Raw genomic sequence first — 12,540 nt, 5'->3', positions numbered from 1 at the left:
ATAGTGTCTGACTGTTAATAATCATCTGATGACCAGAATAAGATTTATTAAAGGAAAAAACATAGAGAGAAAGTGTGAAGAAAACTAAAAACTAAATAAGGATGTGCACAAAATGAGGAGAGTAGAAACCTTACAAGACCTATTTTAAAATGCATGTGGCAAGTTATTATTCAACCGTTCATGTTGGTTTTATGTATAACCATTCAAAAGATTAGGGTCTGTAAGATTTTTTTTTTCTTTCATGTTTTTGAAAGTCTCTTATGCTGTGGCATTTATTTGATTGAATTTTCAGCACCATTACTCTAGTCTTTAGCATCACATGATCTTCAGAAATCATTCTGTAAATAAATAAATCAACCTATTTACTATTGTCATCAATGCTGAAAAATTTAAAACAGGTGTGCTGTTTTGTGTTTTTTTGGTACAGTGTAAAAATGTGTACTCTAGATGCTTGTTTCTGCTGAAAGAAAGAAAGAAAGAAAGAAAAAAGAAAGAATGAAAAAGGTAACTTTGACATTTTATCTCATTATTCAGATTTTCCCACCCTCACAATTCTGTTGAGATCTCACAGTTCTTAATTTATATCTCAGATTTGCAAGTTATAAACAGAATTGTGAGATATAAATGCAGAATTGCAATATAATCTTGCTATTAAAAAAAAAAAAAACTCAGAATTGTGATACAAAGTTTTTTATTCCATAGTAAAAACGGGCTTTCATATTTCTGTCACTGTCAAATTGTAGTGTATATATATATATATATATATATATATATATATATATATATATATATATATATATATATATATATGTATATATATATATATACACACACACACACACACACACACACACACGCACATACACACGTATAATATTATACTCTTATACTCTTTTGACACATTTTAAACTAGACCCCCCCCCCATTCATCATCTGATCCTTATTTATCATTGACCCTATAATAGTTGTTTGTCCAAGGTGGGTGGTGCATCAGCAGGTGTTCGTTTATGGTCCATGCATCACAGAGATGACCTTAATAAATCTATTAGCCACCCTCTGTATAGTGCATGTGTCCAGAGCAGCGTCTAAAGAGCAGACATGTGGGGCTCCCTGAGGCCTAAACATAACAGTGTCTTCTGTGATCCTAGCAGAATCTGTGACCCAGATCAGACGCCTGTGTGCGTCCTCCTTCACACCCGCGGAGAGCCCCAAAACACTGCTGATAGTCACACTGTTAAGGTGTTGATGAAGTGCTTGCACAAATTAATCTGATATTAATCTGAGATTAATTACACTTACTGATAACAATTACAAAAATAACTTCAGCATGTTTTTTTTAATCTAGTCAGTCATTAAAATATTATTTAACAATTTAAATTCGTAAAGAAAATGAATTCAAAACAACTTTTAATGACGTTTACAAATTGAAAAAGTTTAAAAACTGGATATTTTATTTTTAATTTTATTGAGATTAAATTAAAAAAGCCCAAATTAATTACAAATAAAGAAATCTACTAAATATACTCTAAAAAAAGAAAAAAAGTTAAGTTGTTTTTAAATTAATTAATAATTTACACCACTTTGACATTTTACAATCATTTTTTCAACTTGTTTTTACTATTTGTTCAGCTAATTAAAAAAAAAGTATCTTAACATAGAAGTGATTAAGGAGAGCATTTTCTGAACACATTTTTTTCAATGGATTAATAGACAGTTTTTCTCACTTTGTTGACTCTATACTGTATGTCTTTTCAGAAAGGTTGTGTGTGTGTTTGTGTGTGTATTTGTGTATGTGCGCCAAAGAAACACCAAAGCCAGACACTTTCTTCTTAGCATTCATTCTTTAGAAAATATTTTGAGAATGTTTATTATAAAAATATAAATGTTTCCACTACAAATCATTTTACATTAGTAGACACACACACACACACACACACACACACACACACCCATCAATCAAAAGAAGGGGAACAGGACTCAAAACAGTATTGCTCTTCAAAACATCATCTTCAACAATGTAAAATATAAAAACACTGGTAGGGTCGAAACATAACCATGTCATAACTTACTGAATGCTATGAAAAAAAAAAAAAAAAAACTGCACTGTGTATGGTTGTTGGTTGTTAAGAAATAAATAAATCATTATAATAGTTTTTTTTTTATGTAAAACAAATATAATACAAAATAACATAAAATACAGAGGTTGCACAGATATTTGTTCATTCTTTTATACATACGTACAGACATTAAATGATAACAGCTCTAGAGTCACCACTGCTATCACCACAGGTCTGGTTCACATGTGTACTAACAGCAGGGAGAAAGCAACATTTACAGGCAGAATCAGATGGATGTAGAGGACAAATAGACTGTTCCTTCATTAGGTGGTGCAGTACATGGTCAGACGGTCACTTTGTGATTTCATGATCAGGATGAAAATATTCAGATATTGACGTAATAAAGCCCAGTATTCAGTTTCAAACTAATAAATGATGTAAACCCTTGTGTTTTGAAGACTGAGGGCTGTGGATCCTAATGATCCTTTCAGAATAACCCTCCACACTTCTAGAAGATTTTATAGTCCAAATCTTTGTGTGATCATACACTATAAGAAATTACAGAGTATGGTAACGTTCGGATTAGCACACTACCATACTACTCTTACTGTTTAGTATGTATACTGCGCACTGTGTGCAAATGTATTGTATGCATGGAATATCTAGAAGAGCTACTACTGTAAAAATGTGCAGTTTTCAACAGAGCAGCCCAGAATACTGTATCCCACAATGCAACCTGCTTGATTTAATCTTCCATTTCCAGCACAATTAATTGCCGGAAGTAGTTGTGATATTCTGAGTGTTTTTTTTTTCTATCTCCTCTCACAAACAAGTTCAGCGCAAACTCTCTTTCATTGGTCTTGTCAGTAGATCTTTTCATGACAGGTGACTGCCTGCTTGAGTCCACCAATGAAATCAGCAATGGGGCGGGATTTGTGCTTTCTTGACTGATTATTTGATTGGTTGCCAAATGTTAAACTCAATGTGAAAAGATATCCATTTATCCAACTTATTTTCGTTTCAAAATCTGATTTCCAGGATATTCAACAAGGGGGAAAAAGGACCTTAAAAAGGTTAATTGATTGGGAACTGATTTTGATTGTAAAAAGTAGATGTTGCCAGAATGTAATCAGGTGATTGGAGAGGGTCTGTGGGGACAAAAAAAAAAAAAGAGCCAGTTCAGAGGTGGAGCGAGTCATACCTCAAGATTTCAACATGATTTCAGGTTGAATTTTTCACAAAATTGGATAAACAATACAAAGGAACTGGATTTAATTTCAAGATGATAATTAGATTTTGCAGATTTAACCAAGATGAGGTCATGTGACAAAAATTATTCGAATTGGTGCAAAATGTTTTGTTTCACATTCTATGCATCATATCTAAGACTTCTGAGATCAAAATCCTGCTGGTACAGATACTGTATTTGCAAGCCAAACCCAGAAACAAGTTTGCATTATAGCACTCCCAGTTCCATCTTCAATGGTCTTTTGGTTAAATGTCTGAAATAAGGCCTGTATAGAACAACACAAGCTCAATATATTTTCACATATTGTCGGGGACATTAAACATCATCATGCTAAGCTGGTAAACTCGTCTAGAGACTATAGTCCACTTTTACCACCATGTGTGTATAACGGCGCTCTCGCGAATTATTTTTATTTAAACTTTCAGGGAAAATGTTTCTTAAAGACTGAAAGAGTTGGAAGTGATGTGACATTGAAGCAATGCGATTGTGGCTTTTTACTTTGAACGATTGTAGAAGGTCATCATGATGAACAACATGTGTAAGAGTCAATTTTCTGCAATAATCCAAAAACCAATGGGAAAGTTGGCTTTTTGTTGTGGGAACATGATGATACTAACTTCTGGGTTGGCTAACAAAACACATCAGCATGCTATTCTGTCTGGGTTATGCATTACGATTTACTGACTGTTACGGATTCTAGTAAACAGTTGTTTTCTTATAGTGTACTATTTTTTTTATATTTGATAATGAATTAATATATCATCCGAACACAGTGGTACAAACAAACATGTGTCTTGGGCTACATTAACAAATAAACCTTTAAAATGACATGTTTACCCAAAGTCTCCTCTACTCCATGCCTGATTCTCAAGAATAGCTCTCTGCACGCGCAGATTAATGGTTTATTATCAAACGTGTCAGATCCTAACAAGCATTACCAGATTGCTCTAATAGTAACCAGCTGCATTTCTCCTGCGTTATTTAGAAGATTTAAAGGGGGATTTTCTTCAAGTTTCTTCGAAACCACCAAAACTCTGGGGTCCAAGCTATTGCCTCTCTGAAGTGCTACCTTCCAAAAGGAAGACGGATGCTTTTGCAAAGTTTTTCCTGAAGGCTTTTTAATGCTCCGCTGTGATTCCACAGGTGAAGAGCTCTTCGTTGAATCCATCCGGATCGGACCGGCCTCCTCTAGGAGAAGCCATGCAGCGTGACAGTAGTCTCCTGAACACGAGGCCCGCGCTCATCCGCCGCTCTATCGCAGATAAGGCAACATGTCAATCGCTGGGAGACACGCTCATCACCAACGCACCTTGTGCCCGTGAAGACATGATCTTTCTCCAGGACGTTTGTTCTGCTTCACACATGTGTTCAAGAATTGTAGTTCCACTTCATCTTTTCATTTAATATCTATGTCCAGTCTCTTAAAGCCAAAGCAGCATCAATCTCAAGTGTCTTTCATTTCCGTCAGTCGTTTTTAATTTTTAGACAGGAACTGGACCGTTCTTTGAGTGCATTTCAAGTGTTGTTAGGCTGCTCACGATCTTCTTCTGAGGTCCAGCGATCATCACACCGACTTTCTTGAAGTCCCTGTGTGTCAGAGAGGAGAGAGAGACAGTGAGGATGGGTAATACAGCGCTCATGGTTTGACATACAGTGACATTAACAACAAGCCCGCAGCGGCGCTCTGCCTCAGTCGCTTGTGTCAGTCATGTAGGACGAAGTATTCCAGGAGGACACCATGTGCATAGAACAAGCTGAGGAGCTGGACTCATGACAGACTTTGTGTTATAACTTAAACACTGGGCTGATTTACAGCTTCCTGTGATGAGAAATAGGAGTAGCTGCTTCATTTTCTGAGCTGGTTATTTCTACTGTAATTTGAAAGGAACAGCACTGTCAGGGTTACCCCGGAGGGAAAAAGAAGGCCATTTTTCATTTAATGAGATCCATGCAACAGCTGACAGAAGCTTGCATTATTTACAATCGTGAATAGACTCTCCAGACTTACCATATGGATAAGTTCATCCCGTGTGCACATATCCGACTCGGTCTCATAGGAAAAACATGACTCTACATGCGTTTTTGCACAGCGCAAGATGTGTCGCTGTAGTTCACAGGTGAAAAGAACAGCATTGGTGCTAAATGTGCTGCTGTTCACTTTCACTGCGACAAGGTTATGAAGGGGTAAAAATGGGTTTCTCTTCAAATAGTTATTGAATCTATACTTATATCTATACTTAATCTTGAGTTTATGAGTTTGACTCTCAGTAAATGGACACAAATGGACAGAATGGCCCGTATACATTACTGGTTGAAATGCACTGGAAAATGTACTGTAGTAGTCTCTTCTCAGGTTGAATTTTAAGTCCACAATTATATTTAATTAGGCTAAAGAAAAACAATATTCCTGTATGTGGTATTTAAGTCACTAGAATATTATTTGTTGACATGCTGGACTTGTTAACCTTATTAAAGCCTCATCTGTATGAAATATAATTCAACTCAATTCACATCTCACCTGGAAACTGCACCAATTTGTTCTGCGTATTTCATGTTTTGAAGAAACTTATATTAAGTCACCTTTTCTTCCCATTAGAACCAACTGTACATCGCACAGATATGACAAACCAGTCACTTTAAAGTGCAACTCAAGTTCAGGAGCTTTTGGAAAACAACAACAACAACAACAAAAATGTTTAGTTCTGTCAGATCAAGGGATGCAAAATCTGTGCAGTAAAAATCATTACAGCATATTAGTGCAAGCAAATTTAAGTTACAGTCTAGGTTAGACTATGCACACCTCAGGCACTAGTTCTGTTAGCAACACTTCTAGAAGGTGCAGCAGCGATTTAGTCCAGAAGTGGACATGAGAGCAATCAAGAGCTAAAGGGAGCAGCCAGCAATAGAAAAGCTATGATCAGAACCCACCATAAAGTCTATACGCTTTAAAGTGTTGTAATTCCCATGGACGGATCCCACTCAGGGCACGTGGCTGCTGGTCTGACTTCAGTCAGACAGATTCTATGGGCAGAATACAGCTTTAAATCAACTGACAGGCTGTTTATGATCAACACACTGCTAATGCACAGACATCAGTTTAACAAATGCCAATGTCAATCAAGACTGGCCTGTAACATTTCTGTGTGACAAAAGTCATTCGATCTACAACACAGAGTACAGTTCAAGCTTCAGTAAAGTGGATTAACAAACTCAGAGGCATGTTTTCTGTAATGCTAATTAAAATGCTTGGATACATTGTGATTGCAAACAGATGACATCAAGAAGTAACTAATATACCATTATAACAGCTGTAAGACATTTTGTTGCAGGAAACAGACATGCAAACTAGTTTGGTCACATCATTTTCTTTATAAATTTAACAGTAGTAGACAATGAGTATACAACTTTTGTAAGTATTCTGAAATCTATTTTACAAGTAAACCTATAGGTATACTGTTAGTTTACTACCTACTGTATATACTTTATGTCTAGTTCACTTAAGATTAGTCACAAGTATAGGCCAAATAAACGTTGACTATGTTTACTTCTCAGTATATACCAATTATACTTAAGTATAAATTTGTTAAATATATTTGATAAGTACATAAAAGTAGACAAAGTGTACACTTTTATTATATATTTCTTTCAAGTATTCTAGTACCAACCTAGAAAAAAATAAAAAAATAAATAAGGAACCCCTCAGGGGAGCTTTGTTTGAAATGACAATTAACAACTTATTTACTATGCACTATGAAAAAAAAAAAAGAAAAAAAAAAAAAAAAAAAAATATATATATATATATATATATATATATATATATATATATATATATATTGACATACAGTGACATACAGCGCTTTTTTTTTTTTTTTTTTTTCATAGTGCATAGTAAATAAGTTGTTAATTGTCATTTCAAACAAAGCTCCCCTGAGGGGTTCCTTATTTATTTTTTTATATATTTTTTTATTTATATATATATATATATATATATATATATATATATATATATATATATATATATATATATATATATATATATATATATATATATATATATATATATATATATATATATATCTGAGTTCTATTAACTTACATTTTTCAAACTAAATATGTTGTTTTGCAGCAAAATCTCAAAAAGACACAATAAGGTATAATGTATCAATCCAGATTTGTCTACAATCAAATGCAGTTTGTGCTAAATAAGGCAAATCCTTCAATGATAGATTAAAGAGCCCAACACTCTGCACAGTTTGCCATGAAAGTGCAATAAGAGGCCAAACATCTGGTAAACTTACTATAGCCTCATGAATAGCAAAAAACAAAGGCATACAACCAAGGTAAAGTGATAAGTGACTGAATCATCAATAATGATCTCTGTCTCGCGCGATTCTTCATATTCCCCATAGACCCATCAAGCTGCAATAGCTTACATGGCTTATTTAAGTTTGAACAATTTTATGAAACAATTTTCTAATTTAATTTATTTAATTAATTTATGCATTTAGCAGATGCTTTTATCCAAAGCAACTTACAGTGCATTCAGGCTATCAATTTTTACCTATCAAGTGTTCCCGGGGAATCGAACCCCTAACCTTGCGCTTGATAACACAATGCTCTACCAGTTGAGCTACAGGAAGACTTTCTGGGTGCAGACTTTGATCTTTATGACTACAGATTTGTCTAGTCTCTCAAATTGGTGTAGTACTGCTGAAAAGACCAATACAAATGCCCATGCTGGTGTAAAGTTGGTCTGTTTGACTTTTTGTGGTTTTTATGCTTGTTAGTGTTGGTTAGTACTGATTAGTGGTGGTTAATGTTGGTGTGCTTTTACTCTGGTGCTGGTTCATGTTGTCGAATGCTGGTTTGATGCTGATATACTTCATACTCTCTAGGACAGATTTAGTGCTGTTTTAGCCTGGTTAGTAGTGGTTTATTGCGATGTGGTTTCTCTTTGGCTGGTTAGTAATGGGTTGATGCTGGCTTAGTTGATGGGTGCTGTTTACCATCAAAACTTATTGAAGCTGACTGATCTTGCATGCTCTTACTGGTGAATCTGGTCGGTGGGTTTGCTGGTTAAGCTAGTGAGGTAGCAGAAGGCTATCCAGAACCCAACATACAGTATAATGAGATCTTGGTCTTTTCAGCAGTTAAAGCACAAAATCAACATATTTGTTCTTAAAATCCACAACATTTTTAATTTTAATCCTCAAGGCCAAAACACTGGGAGACGAACTGCATGTTAAATAACTCAATCTGGGTCATGGATGAGGGCCGCTATTTGCATGTGATTATTACGCTAACATCTGAACAAAATATAACCACAAGCAGCCTTAATTAGATGTTTAGACGCGAGGGTAACATGCAGCACAGTACTGCCACTGTTCCCAGACCGGTTCTTTTGATCATTCAGAAGTTATGAATGTCAAATTATTTACATTGTCAAATACCTCGTAATTTGAACCAAAAAGTGGACTCAGGAGATGGTAACCAGGCAAGGCAAGTTCCCTAATCAACATCTACAAAGCATTTCCCATAAATGCAGATCCACACCGAGGAGCAGAATAGGGCCTTTATTATTAGATTTTTGTTTGACTTTGGGGAATGTGCCCAACTCAGCCCTTTAGATTGCTTCCAAGACTCAGGATTATGGGAGGATAGCACTTTTATTGTTTTTGTCTCTCTCTTCTCTTCTCTTCCATTTATTGGATTACAAAAACATTACTAAACCACTGTCACTGGAGATTAATAACAAATGTAATGGCCACCTTTAAAGGATTAACCAAAGCTGGGCTTTATTTACTGGAAACTGATCTGTAAATAAATTTGTCTTCTGCATCAGTTTTAAACTGCTTTATGCCAACAATCTTAAATTATATTGCTTGTCTTTTGCCTTGGACTTAAAGGAACAGTACCCTTCAGCACAGGGATCAACACACAAGAGAAGAATGACTAAAAAAGGGGCAACCCCTTCATTTTAGCCTCTAAAACCAAATAAAGTGCTTTTAACAATATCAAAACTGAAGAAAAATATAATTTTTATGTTTGACTGTTGTGCAAAACTGATGATATGTACAGTATAAACAAATACTGTTCACAAAAATACACTACACACCAAGGCTGCACATATTTGATCAACAATACAGCGAACATAACATTGTATAGTATATATAAAAATATAATATTGTGTAATATAATTACAATTTAAAATATTTGTTTTCTAATATATTTAAAGGGCACATTCAATTGATTAAAAGTGACAGTAAAGAAATGTATAATATAACAAAGTTTTTGTTTTGTTTTATTTCAAATAAACTCTGTTCTTTTGAATTTTCTTTTATTCTTAATAATATTAAGAATAATTATTAATAACTGAGCACCAAACTATCACATTAGAATGATTTCTGACACTACTAGTCTTTATCAATGACTTTCATTCACCTTTTCACCTGTGCATCACAGAAATAAATTATATTAAAATATATAATTTTAATTGTAACATTCACTGTGGTACTATTTTAACTGTATTCTTCATCAAATAAAAGCAGCATTAGTGAGAGTAAGAAACTTCATTCGAGTATTTTTGTTTTTTAATTATTCAAAACTTTTAAGAGTAATATAGATTATAGAATTATAATAGAAAAAAAAGTGAAAGGCTCTTACTCTGCTGATGTTTTGGCCAGTGTATTACAGGAGCTGTAGCTGACCCCACTGAATGCATCTTTACAAGGCAACGTCCTGGCACTCTCCAGCCAATCACCCATTGTGTGACAGGAAGTGATGTCAGTGCTGGTCCTGTCCAGAAGCAGATTCACCGGTCTGAGAAAAGAGATGAAAAACACACAAAGTGCTCTTAGATGTATTGTGAATATAAAAGTATTTGTTTGTGCAGCACAAAAAAAATGACAAACTTCACACTTATGAAGCACAAATAACTTTAATTTGCAGTATTCCCTTGTAGAACAAATACATAACAGCTTTTCATGAGAACACACCCCATTACTGTTCCTCTAGCTTGCTCACACTGAAATAAACACAACACTGAAGTTGTGGTCATCTGCAATTCCCATCCCATTTGTCAAATGTCATTTATGGCGAAAACAAGCTTATAAAAGTGCAAGCAGAGGCTACACACAAAGGCCTTCAAGCCTGAAATGCAAGGTCTCCACACAGAAATACCTGCAGAGAAGTGGGACTGATTCTGTCCATCTGTGTAATGGCAAGCATTCCCCAGGAAGAAAGCAATACATTTAGGAATGTATATTCGAATACACATACATCTCTGTTCCTGATGACTTCCCATTGTTCACATTCCATCGCTAGATTTTCATTGTTTACTGGGTAAAAGGCTAGCTCATTAACCAAAGCCTTTATAAACCTAAACAAAAATTCAGCATATAAAGTGAAGTGTAATTACCTACCGATTTAAATGAACAAACTTGTTACTGGCAAATAGAGTATGGAAAAGTGTAATCCATTTACGGGCAGTTATAGACATTTTATTACATAATCACATTTGGATGTCCTCTAAAAACAACATTATGAAAGCAATTCCAGATCGCATTGTGAAAGTGTTGAACGTTTTAATGAAGCATCTAAAATTAATAATAAAAATAAATCTAATACCTAAGTAAATTAAATGACTCAAATTAATTAAAAATAACTTAATTAAATAATGCATTCCTTGCATACAAAATTTACTTCACACTTGTGAAAATATAGCAAATGTAAAAATAACCTTAATACTTCATAAATTATATAAAATTATATTATAGCAAGATCTTGAAAGGTCTTCATTTCAGGCCTCTGCGGTTTCTGACATACAATTTATGGGCATGGAAGATAAAATAATTATGTGATCATGTCAAAGCATAAATCCTCAATTCAGGTCCAATAGCCTCTGATTAGAACCAGGGGAACAAACGGAAATGAGATTACAATCCCTTTGGGGACTGCTATTTTTATTCATGTAAATAAACAAATTAAGATAGCAGGAAGTCCACTCAGACCCACATGTTCCCAGTGTTCCATTACTGTGTGATGAAAATAAAAGAATAATGTACGCTGAGTTGATTGGAAAAGAATGCTGAATGGATTCAAGTTACTTGGCAAAGAGGATCAGTAAGTGCTGACACAGCTCATTGAACAGAGCTGTCTGCAAGTACTGAAGCGATGCACTCAGGATCTTTAGTAATCCTTTCCTAATGTAAGGACAGAGAGGTTGAAGTATACTTTTAACAATGTCTCTGACCTTTTTAGTCCGACCTTCACAGTTTGGGCAGCACCTTTATATGCCAGTTGTTTTGTGTACCTTTCTGAATGTGATGCATCTTTGTAAAAAGACTTATTTAAGGATGGGACAGGGCTGATAACACTGGTCAAACCTGCAGCTTGTAACTACAGTATATGAAGTAGTGTTGTATGTCATTTTACATGCAAAGAGGCCCTTCACATTTAGCCTTACAGTTACTCTGTACTCTGTAGGTTTATTATTTAGACACATTTTTGTTAAATGCTGAAAAAAATATGACACATAACTAAAATAGATTAACCGACTGACAGGACTACTTAAATAATGTGTGTGTAATGTTCTAACATGATAAATAATTTGTATTTGTAATTATAATGGTCGAAATGGGGAAGAAAAGCAGAGAGGAAAACCAAGAGATGTCCAGTCCTCTTTTGTTTGTTGTGATGTGTAGCTCCATTCTTTCTAGAACTTTAGTGGTGAAAAAGAACGAGTTGATATGGAGAAAGATCTTTGATGTTGGGTATAGGAGTGTTAGCTCAAACTCTGGTGGATACACACAGCATTTGACTGCATCAGCTGCTGGCGTCAGAGATCTGAGGCTTTAGTCGACAGGAGCAAAACAGACTAGAGAGAGAGGAAGACGAGAGGTAAAGACTTGGCCTCTCTGCTGGTTCCCTCTCTTTTCTTTTGCTTTTCTCTCTCCCCTCTGGTGTAGTGACCGCTAAATAACCGAGGCCGCTTAGTAACATGATGGGAAAGGAGGGAGGATGTTCCTCACAGAGAAACATCTGGGTAGCTTCATCACGGACAAGAATGCATCTCTTGCTTTGGGATCGCACACCTAATCTTGTCCTGAGAGTGCCAACATTTTACTGTACCTCCGAGCATCTGCACGCCATCTCTCCGGGGTCTGGCTTTTAGGCATAGGGTCCATCCATGAGAATGGCTGGAGAGCCATGCCATTAGCATGCAGGGCATGTAGA

At 35.2% G+C, this 12,540-nt stretch overlaps 1 protein-coding gene across 2 annotated transcripts in view; it reads right to left on the bottom strand.

Annotated features, from left to right (window-relative positions):
- Positions 1-1,850: 1,850 nt before the first annotated feature.
- Positions 1,851-12,540, bottom strand: part of LOC113053451 (ephrin type-A receptor 3-like) — a 117,835-nt gene continuing 107,145 nt past the window's right edge. Inside the window, exons 16-18 of one of the 2 annotated variants that reach the window (XM_026218478.1) lie at positions 9,970-10,125; positions 6,235-6,327; positions 4,774-4,893 (exon numbers count right to left, since the gene is read on the bottom strand). In XM_026218478.1, the coding sequence (XP_026074263.1) occupies positions 6,252-6,327; positions 9,970-10,125 (232 nt within the window). In that variant the 3' untranslated portion in view covers positions 4,774-4,893; positions 6,235-6,251. Of the gene's footprint in view, positions 4,894-6,234; positions 6,328-9,969; positions 10,126-12,540 lie in introns of both variants that reach the window. The other variant, XM_026218477.1, reaches the window with a different exon arrangement.

Source organism: Carassius auratus, chromosome 34 (assembly GCF_003368295.1).
Source record: "Carassius auratus strain Wakin chromosome 34, ASM336829v1, whole genome shotgun sequence".
NCBI lineage: Eukaryota > Metazoa > Chordata > Actinopteri > Cypriniformes > Cyprinidae > Carassius > Carassius auratus.
The sequence above is the reverse complement of the archived record's forward strand: the minus strand, read 5'-3'. Positions and strand labels throughout refer to the sequence as shown.